Source organism: Lithobates pipiens, unplaced genomic scaffold, assembly GCF_037356315.1.
Source record: "Lithobates pipiens isolate NorthernLeopardFrog02 unplaced genomic scaffold, aLitPip1_a1.2 Scaffold_25, whole genome shotgun sequence".
Lineage (NCBI taxonomy): Eukaryota > Metazoa > Chordata > Amphibia > Anura > Ranidae > Lithobates > Lithobates pipiens.
The window spans coordinates 169,661,015-169,684,960 of NW_027507787.1; the positions used below are offsets into that span (position 1 = coordinate 169,661,015).

Genomic DNA, 23,946 nt, shown 5'->3' on the forward strand with positions numbered 1-23,946 from the left:
AAATTCATATACAAACTGGAAAAGGCAGTTGTATGCAAGAATAAAAAGTACTAAATGAGCCAAAACAAACTTCAGTATCATGGATATGGTTCTGCCCCCCCAGAGCTTGTTAAGGATCTCAGATAATACCCCTGTACTGCAGGTTGGCTCTCTATTACTATTGAAACCCCACCTCTGATGGACTTTTCCACAGGTGGAAGGTGATGGAGGCCATGGTCTAGAGAGAGACTTAACAAGCCAGCTGTTGGCCACACCAATTTGTGGGAGGATTTGACCTTTGAATTTTGGTAAACTATTTATAGTAAAAATATGCCAATATACTTCCCCTTTAAACATCACGTCCAAGGTAATATGGAAGAAGTCTCCCCAGCTCCTATCTTCCACACTCCCCAACTCATAGATCAGTGGTGCAGCCTCATTTACAACAGGGATCCGGTATTAACCCCCCCCCCCCCCCACCCCTCCCCACCCACCCATCAACACCAGCAGTAATGGCCCTTTCAATATTTACACGTGCTTGACTCCCACAGGCTCCCTTCCCCCCCAAAACCCACCCACCTCCCCATTCCCAACCCACTTTTCACATCCCTCCCTCCCCCCCAAATCCCATCTATTCCACCAAAAGCTTGATTTCACTGGCGAGAAGCTGGTTCATGTTAAAGATGGATCCCTTGGTGAGAAGCTCCCTCTCCGTGGCAGTGTCAGGATCACTGTCCACAGAGCTTGAGCTGGCGCTCATGCTGTCTCCGGCGTCGTGATGATGCAGTGGAGCGGGCACATCGACTCCTGAGACTGAGGTCCCCCCCGGGAGCTCCGGTTCACTGGTCTCGCTGGCGCTAGACACGACGGAGAGGAGGGACATTCGTCTGGTCAGTCGGCTTGGCAGGAGAGAGATGGCGTAGTCGGCCACCATGGAGGCCACGTCCATGTTGCAGGCTTTGTCAAAGGCGATGAAACCTACGTTGGCGTTGGCTTCACACACGCAAAAGGAGCCGTCTTCTTTGGTCAGCAGGTCGATACCGCACACGTCCATTCCCAAGATGTTGGAGACTTGAATGGCCAGCTGCTTTCCTTGCTCGCTTAGCGTACACATCATTCCGATCCCTCCTGTTAAATAAAAACATGGTGAGGGTCACGGAGCAGATGGTAATGACAGTAAAATTAATAGTGCCCCATTCCCTTGGTGTCCACGTGGGAGGTATAGTAGTGCCCCATTCCCTTGGTGTCCACGTGGGAGGTATAGTAGTGCCCCATTCCCTTGGTGTCCACGTGGGAGGTATAGTAGTGCCCCATTCCCTTGGTGTCCACGTGGGAGGTATAGTAGTGCCCCATTCCCTTGGTGTCCACGTGGGAGGTATAGTAGTGCCCCATTCCCTTGGTGTCCACGTGGGAGGTATAGTAGTGCCCCATTCCCTTGGTGTCCACGTGGGAGGTATAGTAGTGCCCCATTCCCTTGGTGTCCACGTGGGAGGTATAGTAGTGCCCCATTCCCTTGGTGTCCACGTGGGAGGTATAGTAGTGCCCCATTCCCTTGGTGTCCACGTGGGAGGTATAGTAGTGCCCCATTCCCTTGGTGTCCACGTGGGAGGTATAGTAGTGCCCCATTCCCTTGGTGTCCACGTGGGAGGTATAGTAGTGCCCCATTCCCTTGGTGTCCACGTGGGAGGTATAGTAGTGCCCCATTCCCTTGGTGTCCACGTGGGAGGTATAGTAGTGCCCCATTCCCTTGGTGTCCACGTGGGAGGTATAGTAGTGCCCCATTCCCTTGGTGTCCACGTGGGAGGTATAGTAGTGCCCCATTCCCTTGGTGTCCACGTGGGAGGTATAGTAGTGCCCCATTCCCTTGGTGTCCACGTGGGAGGTATAGTAGTGCCCCATTCCCTTGGTGTCCACGTGGGAGGTATAGTAGTGCCCCATTCCCTTGGTGTCCACGTGGGAGGTATAGTAGTGCCCCATTCCCTTGGTGTCCACGTGGGAGGTATAGTAGTGCCCCATTCCCTTGGTGTCCACGTGGGAGGTATAGTAGTGCCCCATTCCCTTGGTGTCCACGTGGGAGGTATAGTAGTGCCCCATTCCCTTGGTGTCCACGTGGGAGGTATAGTAGTGCCCCATTCCCTTGGTGTCCACGTGGGAGGTATAGTAGTGCCCCATTCCCTTGGTGTCCACGTGGGAGGTATAGTAGTGCCCCATTCCCTTGGTGTCCACGTGGGAGGTATAGTAGTGCCCCATTCCCTTGGTGTCCACGTGGGAGGTATAGTAGTGCCCCATTCCCTTGGTGTCCACGTGGGAGGTATAGTAGTGCCCCATTCCCTTGGTGTCCACGTGGGAGGTATAGTAGTGCCCCATTCCCTTGGTGTCCACGTGGGAGGTATAGTAGTGCCCCATTCCCTTGGTGTCCACGTGGGAGGTATAGTAGTGCCCCATTCCCTTGGTGTCCACGTGGGAGGTATAGTAGTGCCCCATTCCCTTGGTGTCCACGTGGGAGGTATAGTAGTGCCCCATTCCCTTGGTGTCCACGTGGGAGGTATAGTGCCCCATTCCCTTGGTGTCTAGTGCTGGATGAATGCAAGCAGAGGGTGGCATCCAGCCCGCAGTTTGGAGACCACTGTTCCAAGACATCAAGTGAACAGCTTATAGAAGGAGGGGGCTGAAATTGGGGAAGTAGCCTCTACTTCACCCCAAATGTTTACAACTAAGCCACACCTCTACACATTCCTACTGGTCCAATCACTATGACAGGCTGCCTCAATGGCCCACAGGAATGTGCAGAAGGCAGGAAGTGGAGGGTAAGCCTCATCTTAACGTGATGAAGATAGCCAAACCAGAACAGCCTGTCAATTGGGTGAAGCGGAACTTACTGAAAGCTGCTAGTATGTGCCGTCACCTCTGCTGCCTGTATTTCAGCAGTTTACAACAATGCCTAAAGCCAAACCCTGGGAGGTTTATAAATAAAATCTCACCATCACTTTCTTTGCTTAAGTAATAATGAACATGTTATTTGTATTTTCCCTCACAGGGATGGATGGAGGAAGCACCAACATGACCGTTCGTGTTAATCACCGCTATCAAACCATAGTTCTCACAAGGCATTAGAAACTTAATAGGAGCGACTGTCAGCCAGTTTGTGGCACATTAGGCTGTGGCAGTCTGCTTTCTCACACCACCCACATTTTTGCACACTGCTCTGCCATCACTTGTTAGCAGGCGGGACATCCCAAGAGCCTGAGACTCCCAGGTGCTAGTGGCTGTAATTACGCCACCACTTGTAAAAATAGAACTACTGCAGGTATGTTACATGACTGGTGGCCCAAGAAAGGGGGCAAGCATAGTAGCCACCATTCATACAAACTGCAGAAACAATGGGCTATGTCAGAGGCAGCAGTATTAGATGCCAATGTTACATATTTGCTAAAGGTAAGATAACCTATTTTCTCCCTGGACAAAGCAACAGTCTCTTAACAAGTCAGCACTGTGTCTAGGTACCTTTAGACACAAGCTCTGTACATCTGTTAAGCCAATATGGCTCCACTCCTGATCTGTATCATTTGACACTCTCCTCCCGCGGGAGTGTGCAGCCATAGCAGGTAACGAAAGGCAAGCGTGGTTCACGTTTACCTGCAAGTAACAGTGACATGCAAAAAAAATAATAAATAAAAAAAAGTCAGCCACTGTTAACCTATGCTAAACAAGAATGATGTCCACAATCCGCCTATGTGAAAGGCCATTAGTTGCCAGAGGCAACTAATAGTCACTGCAGCTGTCAGACTGCTTAATGAGCCTGTACGATCAACACACTGCACTCAGTCCGTGCTCACCTAAAGAGCAATTGCTTTGCATTCTTCCATCTGTAGAACACCTCAGCATGGTGCCGATCACACGGCCACCCACAACGATGACTCGAACGTCCCGTCCATGAGACTCCTGTACATACTTCTGGAACAGATACGGGGCTTCATGACGGATGAGATGGCTCAGGTCTGCCAGATGGTGCTTGTCCCGAGCTAGAAACACAGCTTTACCTAGATAAAATAGACAGGTTTATTAAAAAAATAAAAAATAGTACTGCTTAATCCACAGGTGCTCAGCCCTCTGCAAAGAAAGATGGTCATAAAAGAGCGCATGCAATGATGTTCTGGTCATCTACTGGAAACATACATGTACTTTATACGAAGCTATCAGTATAGGAAATAGTATTTGGCTCAACTATGAATTCCACCATCCTTTTTAAATCCCCAATGGGAGCTTCAAGGAACCCCTCAAGTGTGTGTTTTCTATCAAATGTAAAAGATTTTCTGAACAGTTTTTTTTTTTAAAATAGGGTTTACTGAGTATCACAGTACAAAGTAAAAAAAAATAAAAAAATAAAATAAAAAAAATTCAGAAACATACAATATGAGAGTCAAAAATGGCCAGTTTGACCAAAGACCACACGATAGATGCCACAAGAAACACCATATAGGAGGAAAAAAATAAATAAAATAAAAAATAATCAAAAGGCCAAGTTTTATATATTCCATCCAGAATAAGCTTCACCATATTTAACTATATGGCTGGTACTTTCCAGATACAAAAGTTTCCTCTGAATGGCTCAGCTGAGATAGTTACGTCATTGGCCTATCTTAGCCAATCAGAGGAAGCTTTGTATTCACAGAATACAAAGCTCCCTGTGAATGGCTGGGCAGAGCTCAGGCTGCCTTGATTTCGTTCCAGGAATGGGAAATTGCTGTCCTGCTGCCAGAACACTGCTATATACTGAATGCAGCTGTGGCTATATACAGTGCCCACATCATTCATTTGGACCAGCCTGGTCCAAGCAAACTATTTAGGTTTCACTAAAAGATGGAGATCACTTAAGCCCCTTACGGCTCAGATTGCTCCTTTCAGCAGGGATTACATGACCAAATGTCTACCCCATTATAAAGGAGCATAAGGGCCAAAGCTCTTTTGGCCCCACTTCTCGTGGGTCACAGGAGCTGTGCATTTAGTTGTGCACTCCTGTGACCCATATACAGCGGCCTAAAGCTGGTCCAGGCTCTGGAGAGATCCTTATTTTAATGTCCGGATCCACCCAGATCCCTGACCAGGAGCTGCTTCAGACTTTCCGCCTGCCGCCGAGAGCCTCAGCTAGTTAGGAAGGGGAAGAACAGAGCTGATGACTGAGTCACCGATCATTTCTCAAGTCTGACCCATCAGTGGTCTTAGATCCCAGTGTAGATGCAGCAGGGGAACAGATGTCTATAAACTAACCAAGAAAGATGTCTACACAGCCAGGAAACCAGAGGCTTTAATACACTTACCTCTGTGACCCCGTGTGTTCTTCACCACCATAGGAAACTCCAATACTTCAGCCTCATCGATCATCTTTGAAAAGTTTTCATGACCACCTTTAAATAAAAACGAATATCAGTATATATGTAGTAAGACCACTGTTCTATAAAAGGCCCCTTTAGTAAAAAATGTAAGGTTTCAGAAGCAACAGAATTTCTAATGAAGATGTTGTAACTTTAACCGCTTCAGACCCAGGCCAATTCTGACATTTCTCTCCTACATGTAAAATTCCTAATTTTTTTGCTAGAAAATGACATAGAACCCCCAAACATTATATATGTTTTTTTTAGCAAAGACCCTAGAGAATACAATGGCGGTCATTGCAACTTTTTATCTCGCAAGGTATTTGCGCAGCAATTTTTCGAACGTGTTTTTTTCAGAAAAACAGTTTCATGCTTAAAAAAAAAAAAAAACAGTAAAGTTAGCCCAATTTTTTTGCATAATGTGAAAGAGGAGGATACGCCGAGTAAATAGATACCCAACACGTCACGCTTCAAAATGGCACGCGCTCGTGGAATGGCGCCAAACTTTGGCATTTAAAAAACCCCATAGGCGACGCTTTAAATTTTTTTACTGGTTACATGTTTAGGGTTACAGAGGTCTAGGGCTAGAATTATTGCTCTCGCTCTAATGTTCGCGGTGATACCTCACATGTGTGGTTTTGAACACCGTTTTCATATGTGGGCGGGACTTGCGTATGCGTTCGCTTCTGTGTGCGAGCTCACGGGGACAGGGGCGCTTAAAATTTTATTTTTTTATTGTTAATTTTATTTAAATTTTTTTAGTTTTACACGTAAAACATTTTTTAAAAAAATTGATGACTTATTCCTATTACAAGGAATGTAAACATCCCTTTGTAATAGGAATATGGCACGATCGGACCCATTTACAGTGAAATATGGGGTCAATAAGACGTTCATTTGAATACCGAGGCCGGGCGTGACGTCATAACATCGCGCCCGGCCTCCAAACGATCATAGAGATTCCAGGGACAATCTAGTCCGCCGGAAATCTCCATGATCACATGCTGGGGCCGGCGGATCCTGTGACCGACTCACCGATGGAAACGGTGAGTCGGTAGAAGCACCGGAGAGCGGCGGGAGGGGGGGCATCCGCTCCCGCCGCCCATAAGAAGGATCAAGCGGCGGAACAGCCGCTATGATCGTTCTTATGGTGTAGGGAATCGCCGGCTGAAAACGGCAATATCTGAATGATGTCTGGACTCAGGCATCATTTAGATATAACCAGCGAAACCCCATGACGTCAATAGACGTAGTGCGGGTCTCAAGTGGTTAAATGATCTTTCCACCAAGTCAAAAGAATAGTCCTGTAAAATAGATTTTGCATGGGCAAAGCATCCAGCCCAAAGCAGACACTTACCATAGGAGAATGTATCAGGCAGGGGTACACCATGGCCAGCCAGCTCCTGGAAAGTCCAGAACTTATTTATACAGTTCAGGATTGCCTGTGGCCTGTTCATTAGCCGACAGCCCATCTTCTCCAGATGTCTAAGGACGGTGATGTCACTGTCACTCTGCACCCAGGGGGTAGGCACACGCACAACCACAACCTGTGGGTAGGACGTAACAAATTCTCCATTCACACGCAGGCCTGCGAACAGAGAAAAAGGAAAGTTCAATAGTTGTGTCAAGATCAGAGCCTACATAAAACACACCAAACCTGTGCCCCAAGACTGAATGAGTACAAGGCTTCTTCTGACTGGCTGAGGTGGTGAGGCAGCTGAATGATGTCAATCCACCCCAGCCAAGGGAAGCCTTGTTTTTACCCAGAAAATAATGCTCCTTGTGAAAACATGACTGAAGTAATGAAAAATGAATGGTCCGCATGTGTGAAAGGGGCTTGTCACATTTGCTTGTGTCCTTAACCACTTTCAGACCGGACCATTTTGCTGGTAAATGACCAGAGGTCTTTTTACACTTTGGCACTGCACTGCTTTAACTGGTAATTGCGCGGTCATGCAATGTTGTACCCAAACAAAATTTGCGTCCTTTTCTTCCCACAAATAGAGCTTTCTTTTGATGGTATTTGATTGCCTCTGCGATTTTTATTTTTTGCGATATAAACTTTTGAAAAAAAATGATATTTTCTACTTTTTGTTATTAGAAAAATCCAATAAACTCAATTTTAGTCATACATTTAGGCCAAAATGTATTCAGCCACATGTCTTTGGTAAAAAAAAAGTCAATAATTGTATATTTATTGGTTTGCGCAAAAGTTGTCACATCTACAAACTAAGGTACGTTTTCTGGAATTTACGCAGCTTTTAGTTTACGACTGCCTATCTCATTTCTTGAGGTGCTAAAATGGCAGGGCAGTACAAAACCCCCCCAAATGACCCCATTTTGGAAAGTAGACCCCCTAAGGAAATTGATAAGTGGCATGTTGAGCCCATTGAATATTTTATTTTTTTGCCTCAAGCGATTGAATAATGACAAAAAAAAAAATTTTTTTTTTTTTTTTTTTTTTTTTTTTACACAAAGTTGTCACTAAATGATATATTGCTCACACATGCTATGGGCGTATGTGAAATGACACCCCAAAATAAATTCTGCTGCTTCTCCTGAGTACGGGGATACCACATATGTGGGACTTTTTGGGAGCCTAGCCGCGTACGGGGCCCCGAAAACCAAGCACCGCCTTCAGGCTTTCTAAGGGCGTAAATTTTTGAGTTCACTTCTCACTACCTATTACAGTTTTGAAGGCCATAAAATGCCAAGATGGCACAAAACCCCCACAAATGACCCCATTTTAGAAAGTAGACACCCCAAGCTATTTGCTGAGAGGCATGTTGAGTTCATGGAATATTTTATATTTTGCCACAAGTTGCGGGAAAATTACAAACTTTTTTTATTTTTTTTTATTTTTTTTTCACAAAGTTGTCACTAAATGATATATTGCTCACGCATGCCATGGGCATATGTGAAATGACACCCCAAAATAAATTCTGCTGCTTCTCCTGAGTACGGGGATACCACATATGTGGGACTTTTTGGGAACCCAACCGCGTACGGGGCCCCGAAAACCAAGCACCGCCTTCAGGCTTTCTAAGGGCGTAAATTTTTGAGTTCACTTCTCACTATTACAGTTTTGAAGGCCATAAAATGCCAAGATGGCACAAAACCCCCACAAATGACCCCATTTTAGAAAGTAGACACCCCAAGCTATTTGCTGAGAGGCATGTTGAGTTCATGGAATATTTTATATTTTGCCACAAGTTGCGGGAAAATTACAAACTTTTTTTATTTTTTTTTCACAAAGTTGTCACTAAATGATATATTGCTCACGCATGCCATGGGCATATGTGAAATGACACCCCAAAATAAATTCTGCTGCTTCTCCTGAGTACGGGGATACCACATATGTGGGACTTTTTGGGAGCCTAGCCGCGTACGGGGCCCCGAAAACCAAGCACCGCCTTCAGGCTTTCTAAGGGCGTTACAGTTTTGAAGGCCATAAAATGCCAAGATGGCACAAACCCCCCCCCAAATGACCCCATTTTGGAAAGTAGACACCCCTAAATTTAGGGGTACACTAGTGAGACTAGGTAATAAATGGCGGGTGCCCTGAAACTATAAAAAAATAACTAACCAACCAGCGTCACCTGTAACAGTTATATGGTGATCACTGGTGAAAGGGTTAACTAGGGGGCAATCAGGGGGCTTTATGCGGTAGTATATGGGGGTCCCTGGCGCTATAAAAAGCTGCGGCGAACCTAAATACCTACCTGCCTAACTAGCGTCACCTGTGACACTAATACAGCGATCAGAAAAACGATCGCTTATTAGGCTGGGTTCACACTGGAGCGATGCGGGAACGCCACGAATGCGCGGCGGGTTCCCGCATCGCATGCCTCCCGGCGGCAGTTCACACTGCCCTATGCGAACTGCTGGGAGTGTCAGTGAAATGTTACTGACACCCCCAGATCAGTTCGCATATCGCAGTGCGATCTGCAAACTCGGATCGCATGGTGTGAACACCCATGCGATCCGATTCTGCTGCGGGCCAAAAAAAGGGTCCCGTGCGAATTTGCGGCGGGTGCGGCGAATGGCTGAACTCGAATCGCACAGAGATCGGATGTGATTTGCACTGCAGTGCGGTGCGAATCACATCCGTTCTCATAAACCGCTGCAATGTGAACCCAGCCTTAGTGACACTGGCGACGGGGGGTGATCACGGGGTTAAACCTTTATTGGAGGGGTTAGGGGGGTACCTTAGAACTAAAGGGGGCTAACCCTAACTGCCCTAACAGTTATTAGTCACAAATGACACCCGCCGGGTGATCAGGGGGTTAAACCTTTATTAGGTAATAAATGGCGGGTGCCCTGAAACTATAATAACTAACCAACCAGCGTCACCTGTAACAGTTATATGGTGATCACTGGTGAAAGGGTTAACTAGGGGGCAATCAGGGGGCTTTATACGGTAGTATATGGGGGTCCCTGGCGCTATAAAAAGCTGCGGCGAACCTAAATACCTACCTGCCTAACTAGCGTCACCTGTGACACTAATACGGCGATCAGAAAAATGATCGCTTATTAGGCTGGGTTCACACTGGAGCGATGCGGAAACGCCGCGAATCCGCGGCGGGTTCCCGCATCGCATGCCTCCCGGCGGCAGTTCACACTGCCCTATGTGAACTGCTGGGAGTGTCAGTGAAATGTTACTGACACCCCCAGATCAGTTCGCATATCGCAGTGCGATCTGCAAACTCGGATCGCATGGTGTGAACACCCATGCGATCCGATTCTGCTGCGGGCCAAAAAAAGGGTCCCGTGCGAATTTGCGGCGGGTGCGGCGAATGGCTGAACTCGAATCGCACAGAGATCGGATGTGATTTGCACTGCAGTGCGGTGCGAATCACATCCGTTCTCATAAACCGCTGCAATGTGAACCCAGCCTTAGTGACACTGGCGACGGGGGGTGATCACGGGGTTAAACCTTTATTGGGGGGGTTAGGGGGGTACATTAGAACTAAAGGGGGCTAACTCTAACTGCCCTAACAGTTACAGTCACAAATGACACCAATGCAAAAAAAAATGACATTGGTGTCACTGACTGGGGGGCAGGGGTAATTGGGGGGGTGATCGGGGGGTAAAGGGGGGGTGTGAGTGTGCCTGGCATGTTCTACTGTGTGTGTGTGTAGAGTGTTGGTGCAACTCACCGATCCGCTCTCCTCCGTGTCGGAACGAAAAATACCGACACGGAGGAGAGAATACATCACTTCCTCTCCTGTGTTTACGTTACAGGAGAGGAAGTGATGTCACGGGGGATTTCTATTCGTCGGGAGCGATCGCGAGGGGGTGGCCATGAATGAATGGCCGCCCCCTCGTCCCGGATCGCTCCCGGACGAAAACCGACCGCCGCAGGCACCGGGCGGGGGCCCGATCGGGCCCCCGACCCGCGGGAGGCAAGGGACGTACATGTAAGCCCTTATGCCTGCCCGTGCCATTCTGCCGACGTACATCGGCGTGCGGCGGTCGGCAACTGGTTAAAGTGGTTGTAAATCCTTACAAACCACTTTGACCTACAGGTAAGCCTAGATTAAGGCTTACCTGTAGGTCTAAGAAATATCTCCTAAACCTATACGGTTTAGGAGATATTTGCCTGAAGACAGGCACCGCTGTCTACGGCGCATGGGCAGGAGTGACGTCATCGCCAAATGACAGCGGTGTGGCTGCGAGACCTCACGAGAAGATGGACGCGCCGGACTACAGGGGACAGCGGCGACTTCGCTGGCTCCTGTGTCAGGTAAGTGACACATAATGGACTACTATGCGATGCATAGTAGTCCATTATGCTTTGCCTTTGCAGGGAATCAAAGAGGAAGTAAACTCATCAGGGTTTACTTACTCTAAACTGTCAAATGGCCAGTGTCCCAACTGATCACATGCAGCACCACAGCAGATGCAGCTTAAACAGGGGCCAAGATGGCAGCTTTCTTGGCTGAAACCGATAGGTTTTGCTCACACTTGTGATGCACCCTGAAGCGTGATCTGCATTTGCATCCATCTTCAGAGAGCATTTGACAGACAGTGAAAGGAGGATTATATGTTGTCACAGCCGCAAAGCAGCATGCATACACCCTTGGCCCCTGCCTCTAAGGGAGTAGTGGACCTTTGACATGGCTGTTAAAAGCATGGCTTAACCATGGGGTCCACACCCATAACCACGCATATAAACAAGGTTTTTTTTTTTGTTTAAAAAAAAAAAAAAAAAAAAAAAAACATGTTATACTTATCTAGTCAGCCCTGATCATCCCAGCAGCCCCAAGCTGGCCGCTCCCTCCTGCAGAGTGCCCCCTCAGCAAGCAACTTGCAATGAGGGCACCCAAGCAGGTGCGCTCCTGAGCCCTGGCTGTTTGTATTCATAGAGATGTGGCTTGGCCCCACCAGCTGTGATTGACAGCAGTGGAAGCAAATGGCTCCCGATGCGGTCTCAGCCAATGGGGAGGGAGAGTCCGCAGAGAGTCAAGGCTCTCGTACACTTTTCTGGAGATGGGGCTTAGGTCAATATTAGGAGGTGCTGCTGTAGAGTGAAGTTAAAATAGCTTAGAGTTTGGAATCAATTTAATAAACCTCCACCAGAAAAACCTGAACTGGATTTGTCGAGGTGTCCACATATACGTGCCTATAAAGTTGATGTAGGTTTCGGGGGGGGGATTACAAAAGCAAAGCCAATTGCTCATGAGTATGCAAATTAAATCTAGAAGTTTTCAAATTTTCAACTGGAGGAAAGCTCACTAAAAAAATTTCCATGATAAAGAAACAAAAAAGCTTTTTTTAGGACTCATCTCCTCCTCCGAGTTCTCATGTCCAAGTTTCTAAAGCGCACTGCACTACTTTAAAAATTCTGAAGATAAAATGTGTTTATTTTTTCCATGCAGAATTGCCAACGAAAACAATTGTTAGAAAGCAAAGCACTCGGCTACCCAGAAGACCACGGGGTGATGACGATCCTACAAAACAATTCCCATTTTGGGGAAATGTGAGTTCACACGGCCCCCCCAGGTCAGCCATACTGTGCGTGTGTACGCAAGATTTTGCAGTCAGATGCCACAAGACTGATTAACTCTCTCGTGCATGGGAAATTCAAGAAGAAAGTGATTGCTAGGTCAGCGCGCAAACAGGAAACTGCCGGTCAGCCTCCTCGTATAATAGAGAACGCACCGGCACGTAAGCCTCTTCCAACACATCCATGCAAAAATGCTTTAATAGAAAGAAGCTGCCGCCCTGGCCTGGACTAAACCTTCCATTGTTGTGGGCTCAGTGACCTCTGACTTTGTCTTCTGCTCCTATGTCCCCACTAAGCCTCTATATTGTAAGCTGTGCTAGATGAATCCTCGTTTGTTGGTGAGAAAAAGTTTGTGAATCATTTCTGCATCCCGATTATAATGAACCATTGAAACAAGCGCAGTTTTAACCCCTTCCTGCCTCAGCAACCCTTTAAAGGAATTCAAAACTCCTGGCTGGGTGAAGGATCGGTGATCCTGGGACAACTGATTGGCTGTCACCTGACTGGGAGCTAATCCCATTGGCCATTGATTAGTGGGGGGCCAAGAGATATCTGGCATGAGCAAGCCATTAAACACAAACATTGTAAGCCCCAGGAGCACCATCGGTTTGCTGCCTGACATGTTTTAGGTGGGTTGTCAACAGCTTAAGCATTGACTTCAGACTGGGCTGGTAAACATTTAATCATCCCCCTCAATCTGGAAAAGGTCCAGCTTGAGTACCTAAATAGGGCTTGATAATTGGCCTCCAATATGGCACTGAACAGCTCAGATTGGGATAGGGAGTGGCGGCACTCTGGGCCAATCAGGGCTCAGCTGCTACGCACATGCTTACAGAAGGGGATAGCAGAAGGATGACCTCATCAGCATGCCCACTGATGATTTTGGTCGGTCGAACCTGGAGTTGCATCTATCAACCTACATAACCATAGCCAATTCATTCTCCAATAACTGCCAGGTTCTGGCCAAAGTTTAAAGTAGTTGTAAACAAGACATGAACAAAGCATATCCTTCTATAGTGTTTACTTGTCAGTCCAGAGCACCAAGTGTCATTTCTGTCTACTGCCTCCTTCCTATATCACTTGACAAGTTTTCCTGACACCAGAGAAGAGGTGACATGGGCGGGAGCGTTCGCACACAGCCTGTGATTGGCAGCCACAACTCTGTTCCTGTGTGCAAGGGGGTGTGTCCCTTCCCTACAAGCAGCTCACTGAGCTCAGCAGAGCGCAATTTCAGCTCCCTGCTTTCTGAAAGCTCACACAAGCAGTTGGTTGGCACTTATGAGTTATTCAAATATCAAAATGCCTTGATAGACATGTCAGTCTTGATGAGTGGGTGTCCCTGTGTAGGTTGCAGTATTCGAGAGATCGCCCCAAGGTAACACGTTACTGAACCTCCATTATTGAAAGAATCAAAATTCTGAGTTCAAAATCTAACCACACTCGGTGATGAGAACTTGACATTTCAAAACTCTGAAGGCAGCAGTTTGCAAATGCTGACCCTTGTTGCCTCTCCACATCCCAGAATACAATACAGGCACCTCAGTGACCTATTGCACAGCACCTGCATAGCAAGAGGTCACTATGCCCAAGCTCTGACCAGGTCAAGCTGAGCTTTGGGGCCTAGTACAATGAAGCAGAAATTTGACAAGTGCACTGTATATAAGCAACACCTTGTCTATTCATACTAGCACATGCATCATTTAATCACAACAGGTTTCCTTTAAGAAAAAACCCAAGACCGGCATAGCAAGGAGCAGCAGAATGCTGCATCAACTACAAGGAAGAGGCTCCTTCCTGCTTTTACGTCATTTGCACTTTTATGGCTGCCGCAATGCAGCTTCTGTACTGCTTGCAGCTGATGGAGCAGTGCTCAGAATGCTGATGGGAGGAAAGCCTTGTCGGAGCAAAAAAAAAAAAAAGATTGATAAAAGGTGACGGGAGATGGTTGGGATATGCCGACACAGCCAAAACAGACACATTCAGACTCTTGCACAGACGCCACGTACCATGGCAGATAAGTGTCTGTGCTGACCATATTCTGCAAAAATGCTTTTTGCAGGGGACGGGGATGTGGGCCATTATTGAGGCACAATCCAATCACTCCCAGGGCAACACACTTGGGTGGTGGCTACAGAAATGCTTAGCCGTGTGCTTTTGATTGTTGCCTATGCAGAGGAGAGAAGGAATGAGGGTCAGTGATACCTTTCTCCAATCACAGTGTATTGGTGATGAGGATTGCTGCCATCTTGCCTCTAGCATAGCGTAATGAAGATAAAGTCAGGCTATCAAGGGCAGCCTACAAACCAAAGGCACTGCTGCCCTTCCTGTGATAGTCATCCCTCTGCATAGGTAAGAAACCAGAGGGAGACTGAGATGAGGCCATAGGACGATAGCAAAGAAAAGGAGAAAATCCTGAATGCTGCACAACACAAAACCCATAAGAGCAGCCTCAGCCCAGACACCATCCAGGCCATGCAACTGACGCGTTTCAGGCATGGGGCGAAATGTGTGTAAGGTGTAGGCCGAGGCTGCCCTTTTGATAAATGGGTTTGTGTAATGTTATTACACAAACCCATGTAATGTTATATCCTTTCCTTCACTGGCAGCCTAAGGCCTCATCTCAGTCTCCGTCTGGGTTCTGACCTATGCAGAGGATGATCACAGAAGGGCAGCAGTGTAGTTTGTAGGCTACACCTGACAGCCTGACTAAAACCTGGTACATACGCCAGTCGGAGCCGTTGTACTAACCATTCAACATTAGTACAGCAATCTCCTCTGCTAAGCAGCTTTGTTCTGACGGGGGTTGCATCATTTGTCCGCCTCAGCCAATCAGAGGAAGCCTTATATGCCTTATGTGCACTGAGACAATGCAAAGGATGGCTGATCAAACCTCCACCTGACTTTGTTCCAGAAAAGAGACAGTCTATCCTGCTGCCAAAATACAGCATTGTATGCAGCTGATGCAACATAGTTTATACAGCACCGACAGCAAGCATATCCGTTAGCAAAAGGAAAAAGTTAATTTGGGCCCGCTTGTTTTAAACAGTCATTGTAAACCTGGAGTTAGGACTTAACTTTTCCGACAGATATGTCAAACAGCTCCCTCCAAAAACACTTGGAAACTGATACTTCTTCTGGGGCCAACAAGCTCTTGGGTCCCGCCTCACTGGTTCTCTCAGCTGCCCTCCATGGCATCATAGGACAAATTACAGAGGTCAGCAGGAGGAACCACAGAAGGGTTTGGAGATCTAGAAAGATCCAAATTCTGAATGTCCAGCGTTAGCGCCTAAAAGCAAGTGGTAACTTTTCCCCCTCCATCACGTGACCGTGCTGAAGCACTATACATTGGCAAGAGATCACATGCTCCCCCATATCGCAAATCACTGGGTATTTGTTAGCTGTGAGTGATAGAAGATCTGGGGAGGCAAGGATCTGGGTCAGGCACCCATAGATTTTTCGAGCAGGTGACTGGTATGTGCCCCTTCCTTGCCAATCCACGGAGCATTTATTGGAGCAGCAATTACTGGAACCAATCCCTTTCCCTCCAGCAACAGTTAAAAGCTGGCCTTTCCTCCCTCCATTCCGCTGTCAGAGGAAAGGGGATCAGTTGCAGTAAATACTGCCCCCTTCCTGCTGCCGTCCCCCACCACTGGCCTTGCCTTCTCTCCCACTGGCCACTGCAGGCAATCTTGAGGATGGGGAGCCAGTGGGGGGGGGGTCGGTAAATATGAGTTTTACCAGCCCCTTTACTGAAGGAACCACTCACGGTGTTCATTCTTAACTAAAGCATAGTAAACTGTTTGCTATGCTTCAGTTTGTGGACAGGAGCCTCTGTACAGAGCTATTCCTGTTCATTCTGTACAGCTGAGGCTCTGCACGAACACAATGATTGGAGTAGTCTGCTGGACAAATATTCCGTTAGAGGATGACAGAGCTCTGTTTATTTTTCCCCTAGAGTCAGGGCTGGTTTAAACAAACATTACAACTACACCACGTAAATGCGTCACTAAACACCAACTACAGCGTTACTAAACACCGACTACAGCATCACTCCAACACAGAATTTCCATGTGCCGTTAAGAACAGAATTGTCTCCATTTGACTATCAGCTGCAAGGACATCTTTCTAAAAACAGCTGAAGTTGAAAAACTTCATATCGGCGTTCCAGCTTTAGTAAAGAAGCCAACCTTGTGACCATACAAACATGTGCAGCCTTGAAACAAAAGTTCTTTGCATTAGATAAAAGGCCAGGCCGTTAAGCAGACCAACAACCAATGCTTTCAGAAAACAGCGATTATGTTCTACAGAGGAGGGCCTTGCTCCGATTCCTCATTCTTAAAGGGACAGCTGGTAGAAGGTTTATACAGAGGGGAAGGTATGGCTGTGGTAAAGTGATGCGACTCCTGCATTACCCACTCAGTCATACAGCTGGCTGTGTTTCAGAATGCAGAGGCTGGGCTTAAAGAGGAAGTAAACCCTTTCAAACCACTTTGACCTACAGGTAAGCCTAGATTAAGGCTCACCTGTAGGTCCAAGCAATATCTCCTAAACCTATATGGTTTAGGAGATATTTGCCCGAAAATGGGCACCGCTGTCTACGGCGCATGCGCCGTAGACAGCGGCGCGCAGGCGCACTAAATGCGGCAAGTCCAAGAATGGATCTGCCTAATTTGTCGACTCCCGTGCGCATGCGCGGGAGTGACGTCATCGCGGCTTCGCCGAATGGCAGTGGTGGAGCTGCGAGACACGACTCCCGTGCGCATGCGCGGGAGTGACGTCATCGCGGCTTCGCCGCTGTCATTCGTCGGAGCTGCGAGACGCCACCAGCAAGATGGATGCGGTGGACTACAGGGGACAGCGGCGACTTCGCTGGCTCCTGTGTCAGGTAAGTGACACATAATGAGCTACTATGCGATGCATAGTAGTCCATTATGCTTTACCTTTGCAGGGAAAAAAAGAGGAAGTAAACCCATCAGGGTTTACTTCCTCTTTAAGACTGGCAAAGTGTAGGTGTTTGGGGGGGTGTGGAGGAGAAAACAGGCAAATGTGCCTAAGCATGCTGTGGTTCTAAAAATGCCAAGTTCCAGAATGTGTGGGATTCCATGGTTAACGGCTGACCAACACTGAAAACAAGCTAATGACTAGATGTGGGGAACTGTTGGGCATCATGTACAAAAAGTATCTGAATATACCATGCTGAAGTTGACCATTTTTTAAGACTGCCTTTAACTTTTCTGCCCAAAAAGGAACCATAGAAACAGTTTTCAGGTCACTTTCAGGTCCCAGGAACACCTACTACAATTTAATTGGGTCAGTGATTCATGTCCGCATCCCATTTCCCTACACGTCTTGTCCTGGAGACAAGGAGTTAAACTCCCCTCTTAGTTGTCCCCGAAACTGGTGTCCCCATTGAAAGATTTCTCCTCACCCCTTGTTCTGGGGTCAACTCTAATTTTGGACTTCTCATCACTTTTGCGATAATGGTCACCAGTAAACAGTGGATTGATCTCCCCCAGAGGCTCAAAAAAAATAAATAAAAATATATATTGCACACCCACCTATTAAACTTATCCTCCACCCACACAGAGCATGTTAGGGTAGGGACCATGTGCAATGCAACAGACATACCAGAGGTGTAAACAATTAGGGGGTCTTACCAAAAACTGCACAATGAACTCACCGAGGTTGCCTTGCTCAATGGTCAGGACCACTTCATCCATAAGCAGGTATCGGAATTCCAGCTCTTCCTCACAGCATTTAGCTTTGAGGGCTCGCAGTATCTCCTGCTGAGGGTAGTCATCTTTTATCCTTCTGTCTGTCAGGAACCAGATACGTCCGGAGCTGCACATCTTCAAAGGCCCTGGTATGTACAGACGGAGGTCGCCTTAAGACGTGGTCTGAAATATATAAAAACGGGGTTCTGTTAAAAAGCAGAACTGGAAAGTTAGACAAAACCTCTAAAAACTAATCCAAATTGCTCAAACAGGGAAAAAATAATAAATTCCTCATCCCAAAGGCAACTAGATATGCCTGGGATCAACAATCTAAAGTGAAACACACTTCTAATCACCGCACAAAGGTTTTCCAATACACTGAAATCCGTGGGAGTAACAAATTAATCATTTTCTCCCTTTTCTCTGTAGAAAAGACTCAGTGACATCTCAGCTAAAAAAGGTTGAACAACGTCTCACTGCCCAAGCTTCAGTCTTGGGGTAGCCATACCTGGCATGCTGCAATGATTAGGCGACGGCTGGGCATTCTCTGGTCTATAATACAAATGTCCTAAAACAAAGTGCTTAAAGCACAGTGGTTCTCCATCTTGTCTGAAAGCACCCGAACGAATAAGCCACGTGCCCACTCTGTTAGGCAAGTGGCGTTTGCCTGCATAAGAGGCTCATCAACATTGTTCCTATAGAGTCAAGGATGGGCTGATGCCTCAACACATTTTAGGTAAAGGAGAAGTTCAAGTTTTTCTAAAAAAAAAAAAAAAAAAAAAAAAAAAAACACATTTATAGTCACCGAGGTGAATGCTGCATCTGTCCCCTGCTGGCTTTGCGCAGTCAGAAAGGAGCAAACAGTTGATCACTCCGTTCCCCTCTGCACTCTGAGCAGTGATGGTCAGTCACCAGCTCTCTCCTCCTGCACTCACTGGAGCACTGGGCTGTGGAGGGGACAGACTATTATGAGACTCCGCCGACCATCTGGTCCACCAGAAATCTCTATGATCACCATCCAGGGTTGGCAGATCGTGGCTGAGAATCAGTGAATCGGTAGAAGCACCAGAGGGCGGCTTCCCCTTTCGCCACTCGTAAGAATGTTCAAGTGGCGGAAGAGCCGATATGAGCATTCTTATGATGTAGGGAATCGCCGGTGTCTTGTCATAACGTCCTCCATCCGATAGTGCCCGCTGCGTACTGCGCATGCGCAGTACACAGCAACACATATTCCGAAAATTGCCGAGGATGAACGGCGCCTGCGCCATGAGTCCAGGTTCTATCCCCACCATCCAAGTGGACATAGAGTAGGAATATATATATATATATATATATATATATATATATATATATATATATATATATATATATATATATAAAAAAAAAAAAAAAAAGTTGAGCGCAGCGAGGGGCCCTCTCATATTAACAACCGATGTCCGCTTTGATGGTGGAGCTACCACCTCCACTCACGGCGCAGGTGCCGTTCAGCTTCGGAGAATTTACGAAGCTTCGTCTGCTCCGTAATGCGCATGCGCATTACGGCCCGGACACTATACGGCAGAACACCGGCACTAAAAGACAATATCTGAATGATGTCTGTAGCTGCAGACATCATTCAGATATACCCCTGCAAAGTCAAGGACGTCCCTAGACGTACCTTAGGTAGGAAGTGGTTAATGTTTATTTTAACAGTTAAATAGAAAAAATAAAAATCTAGTAAAATGCATTTAAAAACAAGTTATAAAATTGATTTGCATTTTAACAAGTGAAATAAGCATTTGATCACCCATCAGCAAGGGTTTTGGCTCCCAAGTGTCTTCTATACAGGTAAACAGATTAGGAGAACTGTTAAACTCCGTTACCTGTATAAAAGACCTGTCGACAGAAGCAGATACCAATCTCTCCACCATGGCCAAAGACCAAAGAGCTGTCCAAGTATGTCAGGGACAAGATTGTAGACCTAAACAAGGCTGGAATGGGCTACAAGGCCATCACCAAGCAGCTTGGTGAGAGGGTAACAGTTGGTGCGATTACTCGCAAATGGGAGAAACAAGATAACTGTCAATCTCCCTCAGTCTGGGGCTCCATGCAGGGTCTCAAGGCTCCTAAAAATGCTAAGGAATAAGCCCAGAACTACACGGGAGAATCTCGCCAATGATCTCAAGGCTGGGACCAGTCAACAAGAAACCAACTAGTAACACTACGCCGTGAAGGACTTAAATCCTGCAGCACCCGCAAGGTCTCCCGCTCAATAAAGCACACGTACAGGTCAGTTTGAAGTTTTCTGATGAACATCTGAATGATTCAGAGAACTGGGTGAAAGTGTTGTGGTCAGATGAGACCAAAATCAAGCTCTTTGGCATCAACTCACCTCACCTTGTTTGGAGGAGGAAGAATGCTGCCTATGATCAAGAAAACCACCCCCCACCATCAAACATTGAAATGGAAACATGTTTTGAGGGTGCTTTACTGCTAAGGGGCAAGACAACTTCACCACATCAAAAGGGACAATGGACGCCTTTATGGCCATGCACCATCAAATCTTATGCAAAAACCTCCTTTCCTCAGCCAGGGCATTGAAAATGGGCCGTAGATGGGTATTCAGCACAATGACCCAAAACACACGGGCAAGGCAACGAAGGAGTGGCTTAAGAAGCAGCAAATTAAGGTCCTGTAGTGGCCTAGCCACTCTGCAGACCTTAATCCCATAGAAAATATGTGGGAGATGAAAGTTTGTGTTACTAAACATCAGCCTTAGAACCTTAAATGACTTGGAGGATTTGCAAAGTGGGACAAAATCCCTCCTGAGACATGTATAATCCTGGGTTTTACCACCAAGTACTAAGTCATGTTTTGCGAAGGGGTCAATTACTTATTTCACTCATTAAAATGCAAAATTTATAACTTTGAAATGCTTTTTCTGGATTTTTGTTATTCTCACGTAGAAATAAACCTACCATTATTATAGACTGATCGTTTGTCAGTGTGCAAACGTACAAAAATCAGTAGGGGTTCAAATACTTTTTCCTCAATGTATTCCCATACTTCACTTCTCTTAAGATTCAGTGCCAACAGCCTCTTTGGCTGACATGTAGCAGTTCAAGTCTTCTCTCGAACCATGCTTGCGTTTTAGAGCTCCGCATACTAGGGGGCTCTACTGTGCAGGCATGACCAGAAGAGACGTCATGTGCACTTGCATGTTTTACATCTAGGGTGGCAAGTCTCACTATCCTAGCACCAACTACACACTACAACCTCATGGACTTCTAAAGAGCTGTGTACCAAGTACAGGAGACAGTCAGATAAGTCTCAGAAGTCTGAGGCTGCAGTGAGCAGGCACAGCCAGGACAGGGACTCTTAGGGCAATGGATGTAAATATTGGAGGCCTTTTCCATCAGACTGAAGCAAGTTGGCATCCGAGGGGGGAATGGGTGCAACTAGGTCAGGGGGAAATACCATAAGTGCACTTTGTCATAAAGCGAATATTCTTTAGATCTTTCAGCAGGATGAGTAGAATGAAGGCCATTTCACCCTTTTGGCTGGGACAGCATTGGCTCTAGGGCAGCTTTTAGCTAGTCCAAGGCCTGTCCTTTTCAAACTTTGGAGTCAATAAGTGGCAGTGCAGTAACTCGCTCATCCATGTCTTTATGGACCTTGCCTTGTGCACTGATGCGCAGTCATGTAACAGGAATGGGCCATCTCCAAACTGTTCCCACAAAGTTGGGAGCATGAAATTGTCCAAAATGTCTTGGTATGCCGACGCCTTAAAGGGGTTGTAAAGGTAAATGTTTTTTCACCTTAATGCATTCTATGCATTAGGGTGAAAAAACATCTGACAGTCCTGGCACCCCCAGCCCCCCCCCCCCCCGTTTTACTTACCTCACCCCTTGAAAGTCCCACGCCCCGAGCGGCTATAGCCGCCGGCTGTATCACAGGAGCATGCCCGCAGAGGCTTCTCACCATGCGAGGGAGCTCGCATGAACGTGGGAAGTACTTGTGGGGGGGGAAGCAGAGACAGCCGCCGAGGGACCCCAGAAGAGCAGGTTCGGGGACACTCTGTGCAAAACGAGCTGCACAGTGGAGGCAAGTATAACATGTTTGTTATTTTAAAAAAATAAAAAGAATCACTTTACAATCCCTTTAAGTGTTCCTATTACTGGAACTAAGGGGGGCCCAACCCCTAAAATACCCCACACTATAATCTCTGCCCCCCCCCCTTCCACCAAATCATTTGGACCAGTGCACAAAGGTCCATAAAGATCTGGATGAGCAACTTGGCCTGCAGAGTCCTGCTTTCAACCCAACACCTTCAGTACGATTGCAAGCCAGGCCTTCTCGGCCAACATCTGTGCTGGATCTCATAAATGAGCTTCTGAAAGAATGGTCAAACATACCCATAGACACTCCTAAACAGACAGCCTTCCCAGAAGAGTTGAAGCCGTTATAGGTGCAAAGGTGCTCTCCCACCGTATCATCTCACCCACTATGCTAGTTTTATTACCATGTACATTGGTTTGTGTGTTCCCTCCCCCCTTTCCCTCAGATTGTTAAAAAAAAAAAAAAAAAAAAAAAACTTTCTGCTAAAGCTTTTGTGAATCAATACTGCTTGGACCTAGAAGGGGACATACCACAAAAGCTTGTCCTGTAAAATTGTATGTTTTTTGCACTACCACAGACAATACGCAATTACATTTTTTTAAATGCAGAATTTAAAATTATATGCATTTAGATAGATTGTAAGCCCCATGTGCAGAGCCCTCCTATTCATATTGCCCCCACCCCTTTGCATTGTGACATGAACTGTTGGCGCTATTTAAATCCTGTATAATAGTAATCTATCTCTGCATCAGTCTGCAAACCAGGCCAATACAGCACTTACCCATAAAGTCATTGTTCAGAAAGGGGAAAAACGCTAGCTCAGGCAAGCTAAAAATAGGCGCTGGGTAATGTAAAAATATAGCCTGTGTATTGATGTAACTAATTGATCTTATTGTTGCAGCACTTTAGCTTGTTAAATGCAATGTGAAATATACAGAAGGCTATAGAGAACTATAATATTTTTACATAAAAATGGATTCTGGAACAGAATAAAAAAAAATGTGATGCCAACAAATGACTTACGTTTTATTGTGTATTCATTGAACAGATACTACAGGATTTCCTTTAAATAAAGCTTAGAAGTGTGTAATGCTAGCAGTTGATTGGTATGTTGCTCATATAGACCACTAAAGAGGCAGGCTTCACATTGGGTTAGAAAAATGCTGGATTGTACAGGTCGATGATATTAGTTTTCCTTGCGGCGCAGGCTGGCGGTGCTGACGCAGCTGTTCTACAGCCCCCAGCCGCAAAGAGATGCAAGACAGCAGACAATGGACTCAGTGTAATGGTAGAAGGCAGCCACATGCGCCCCCCCCCTCCCCCATCCATCCTGCCTGAAACCTGGAATAAGCCACACAAAAGACATGCAGGGACTCTGCAGCATCCCACCCTCCCCTTCGAAGCAACCACACCCCTACAAGCCAGCCCACTCCTCATCAGGCAGGGCCCCAACGCATTAATCACAGTATATAGAGAGATGCTTGGAAGCAGCCACCCCCTGCCTTGCCGATACAAAGGCTCTTGTGAAGGGGAGAAAGTAAAGAAAATAAGATTGCAGCCCTGGACACATTGCTAACCAGCACAATGCTGGCGGGATCACCTCCGTAGACAAAGCCCAGCCTCCACCACATAAAGAAGGCAGACAGCCCCTTCCTGTCTCTCAACAGTCCCTGAAGCTGAAACACAATGCAGGCAGCTTCCCCCCACCCCCTCCACCATGTGTGTCGACAAGGAGCCTGGAAACCCGATATAGGCTTTTGTAAGCAAGGCGATG

At 46.7% G+C, this 23,946-nt stretch overlaps 1 protein-coding gene across 3 annotated transcripts in view; it reads right to left on the minus strand.

Annotated features, from left to right (window-relative positions):
• Positions 1 to 602: 602 nt before the first annotated feature.
• RIMKLB (ribosomal modification protein rimK like family member B) overlaps positions 603 to 23,946 on the minus strand; it is a 66,355-nt gene continuing 43,011 nt past the window's right edge. For 2 of the 3 annotated variants that reach the window (XM_077455151.1, XM_077455153.1), the window contains 5 exons: positions 18,041 to 18,257; positions 6,709 to 6,939; positions 5,298 to 5,384; positions 3,816 to 4,019; positions 603 to 1,107 (listed from right to left, as the gene is read on the minus strand). In XM_077455151.1, coding sequence (XP_077311277.1) covers positions 611 to 1,107; positions 3,816 to 4,019; positions 5,298 to 5,384; positions 6,709 to 6,939; positions 18,041 to 18,209 — 1,188 coding nt within the window. In that variant the 5' untranslated portion in view covers positions 18,210 to 18,257 and the 3' untranslated portion in view covers positions 603 to 610. Of the gene's footprint in view, positions 1,108 to 3,815; positions 4,020 to 5,297; positions 5,385 to 6,708; positions 6,940 to 18,040; positions 18,258 to 23,195; positions 23,405 to 23,946 lie in introns of those variants that run through there. The other variant, XM_077455154.1, reaches the window with a different exon arrangement.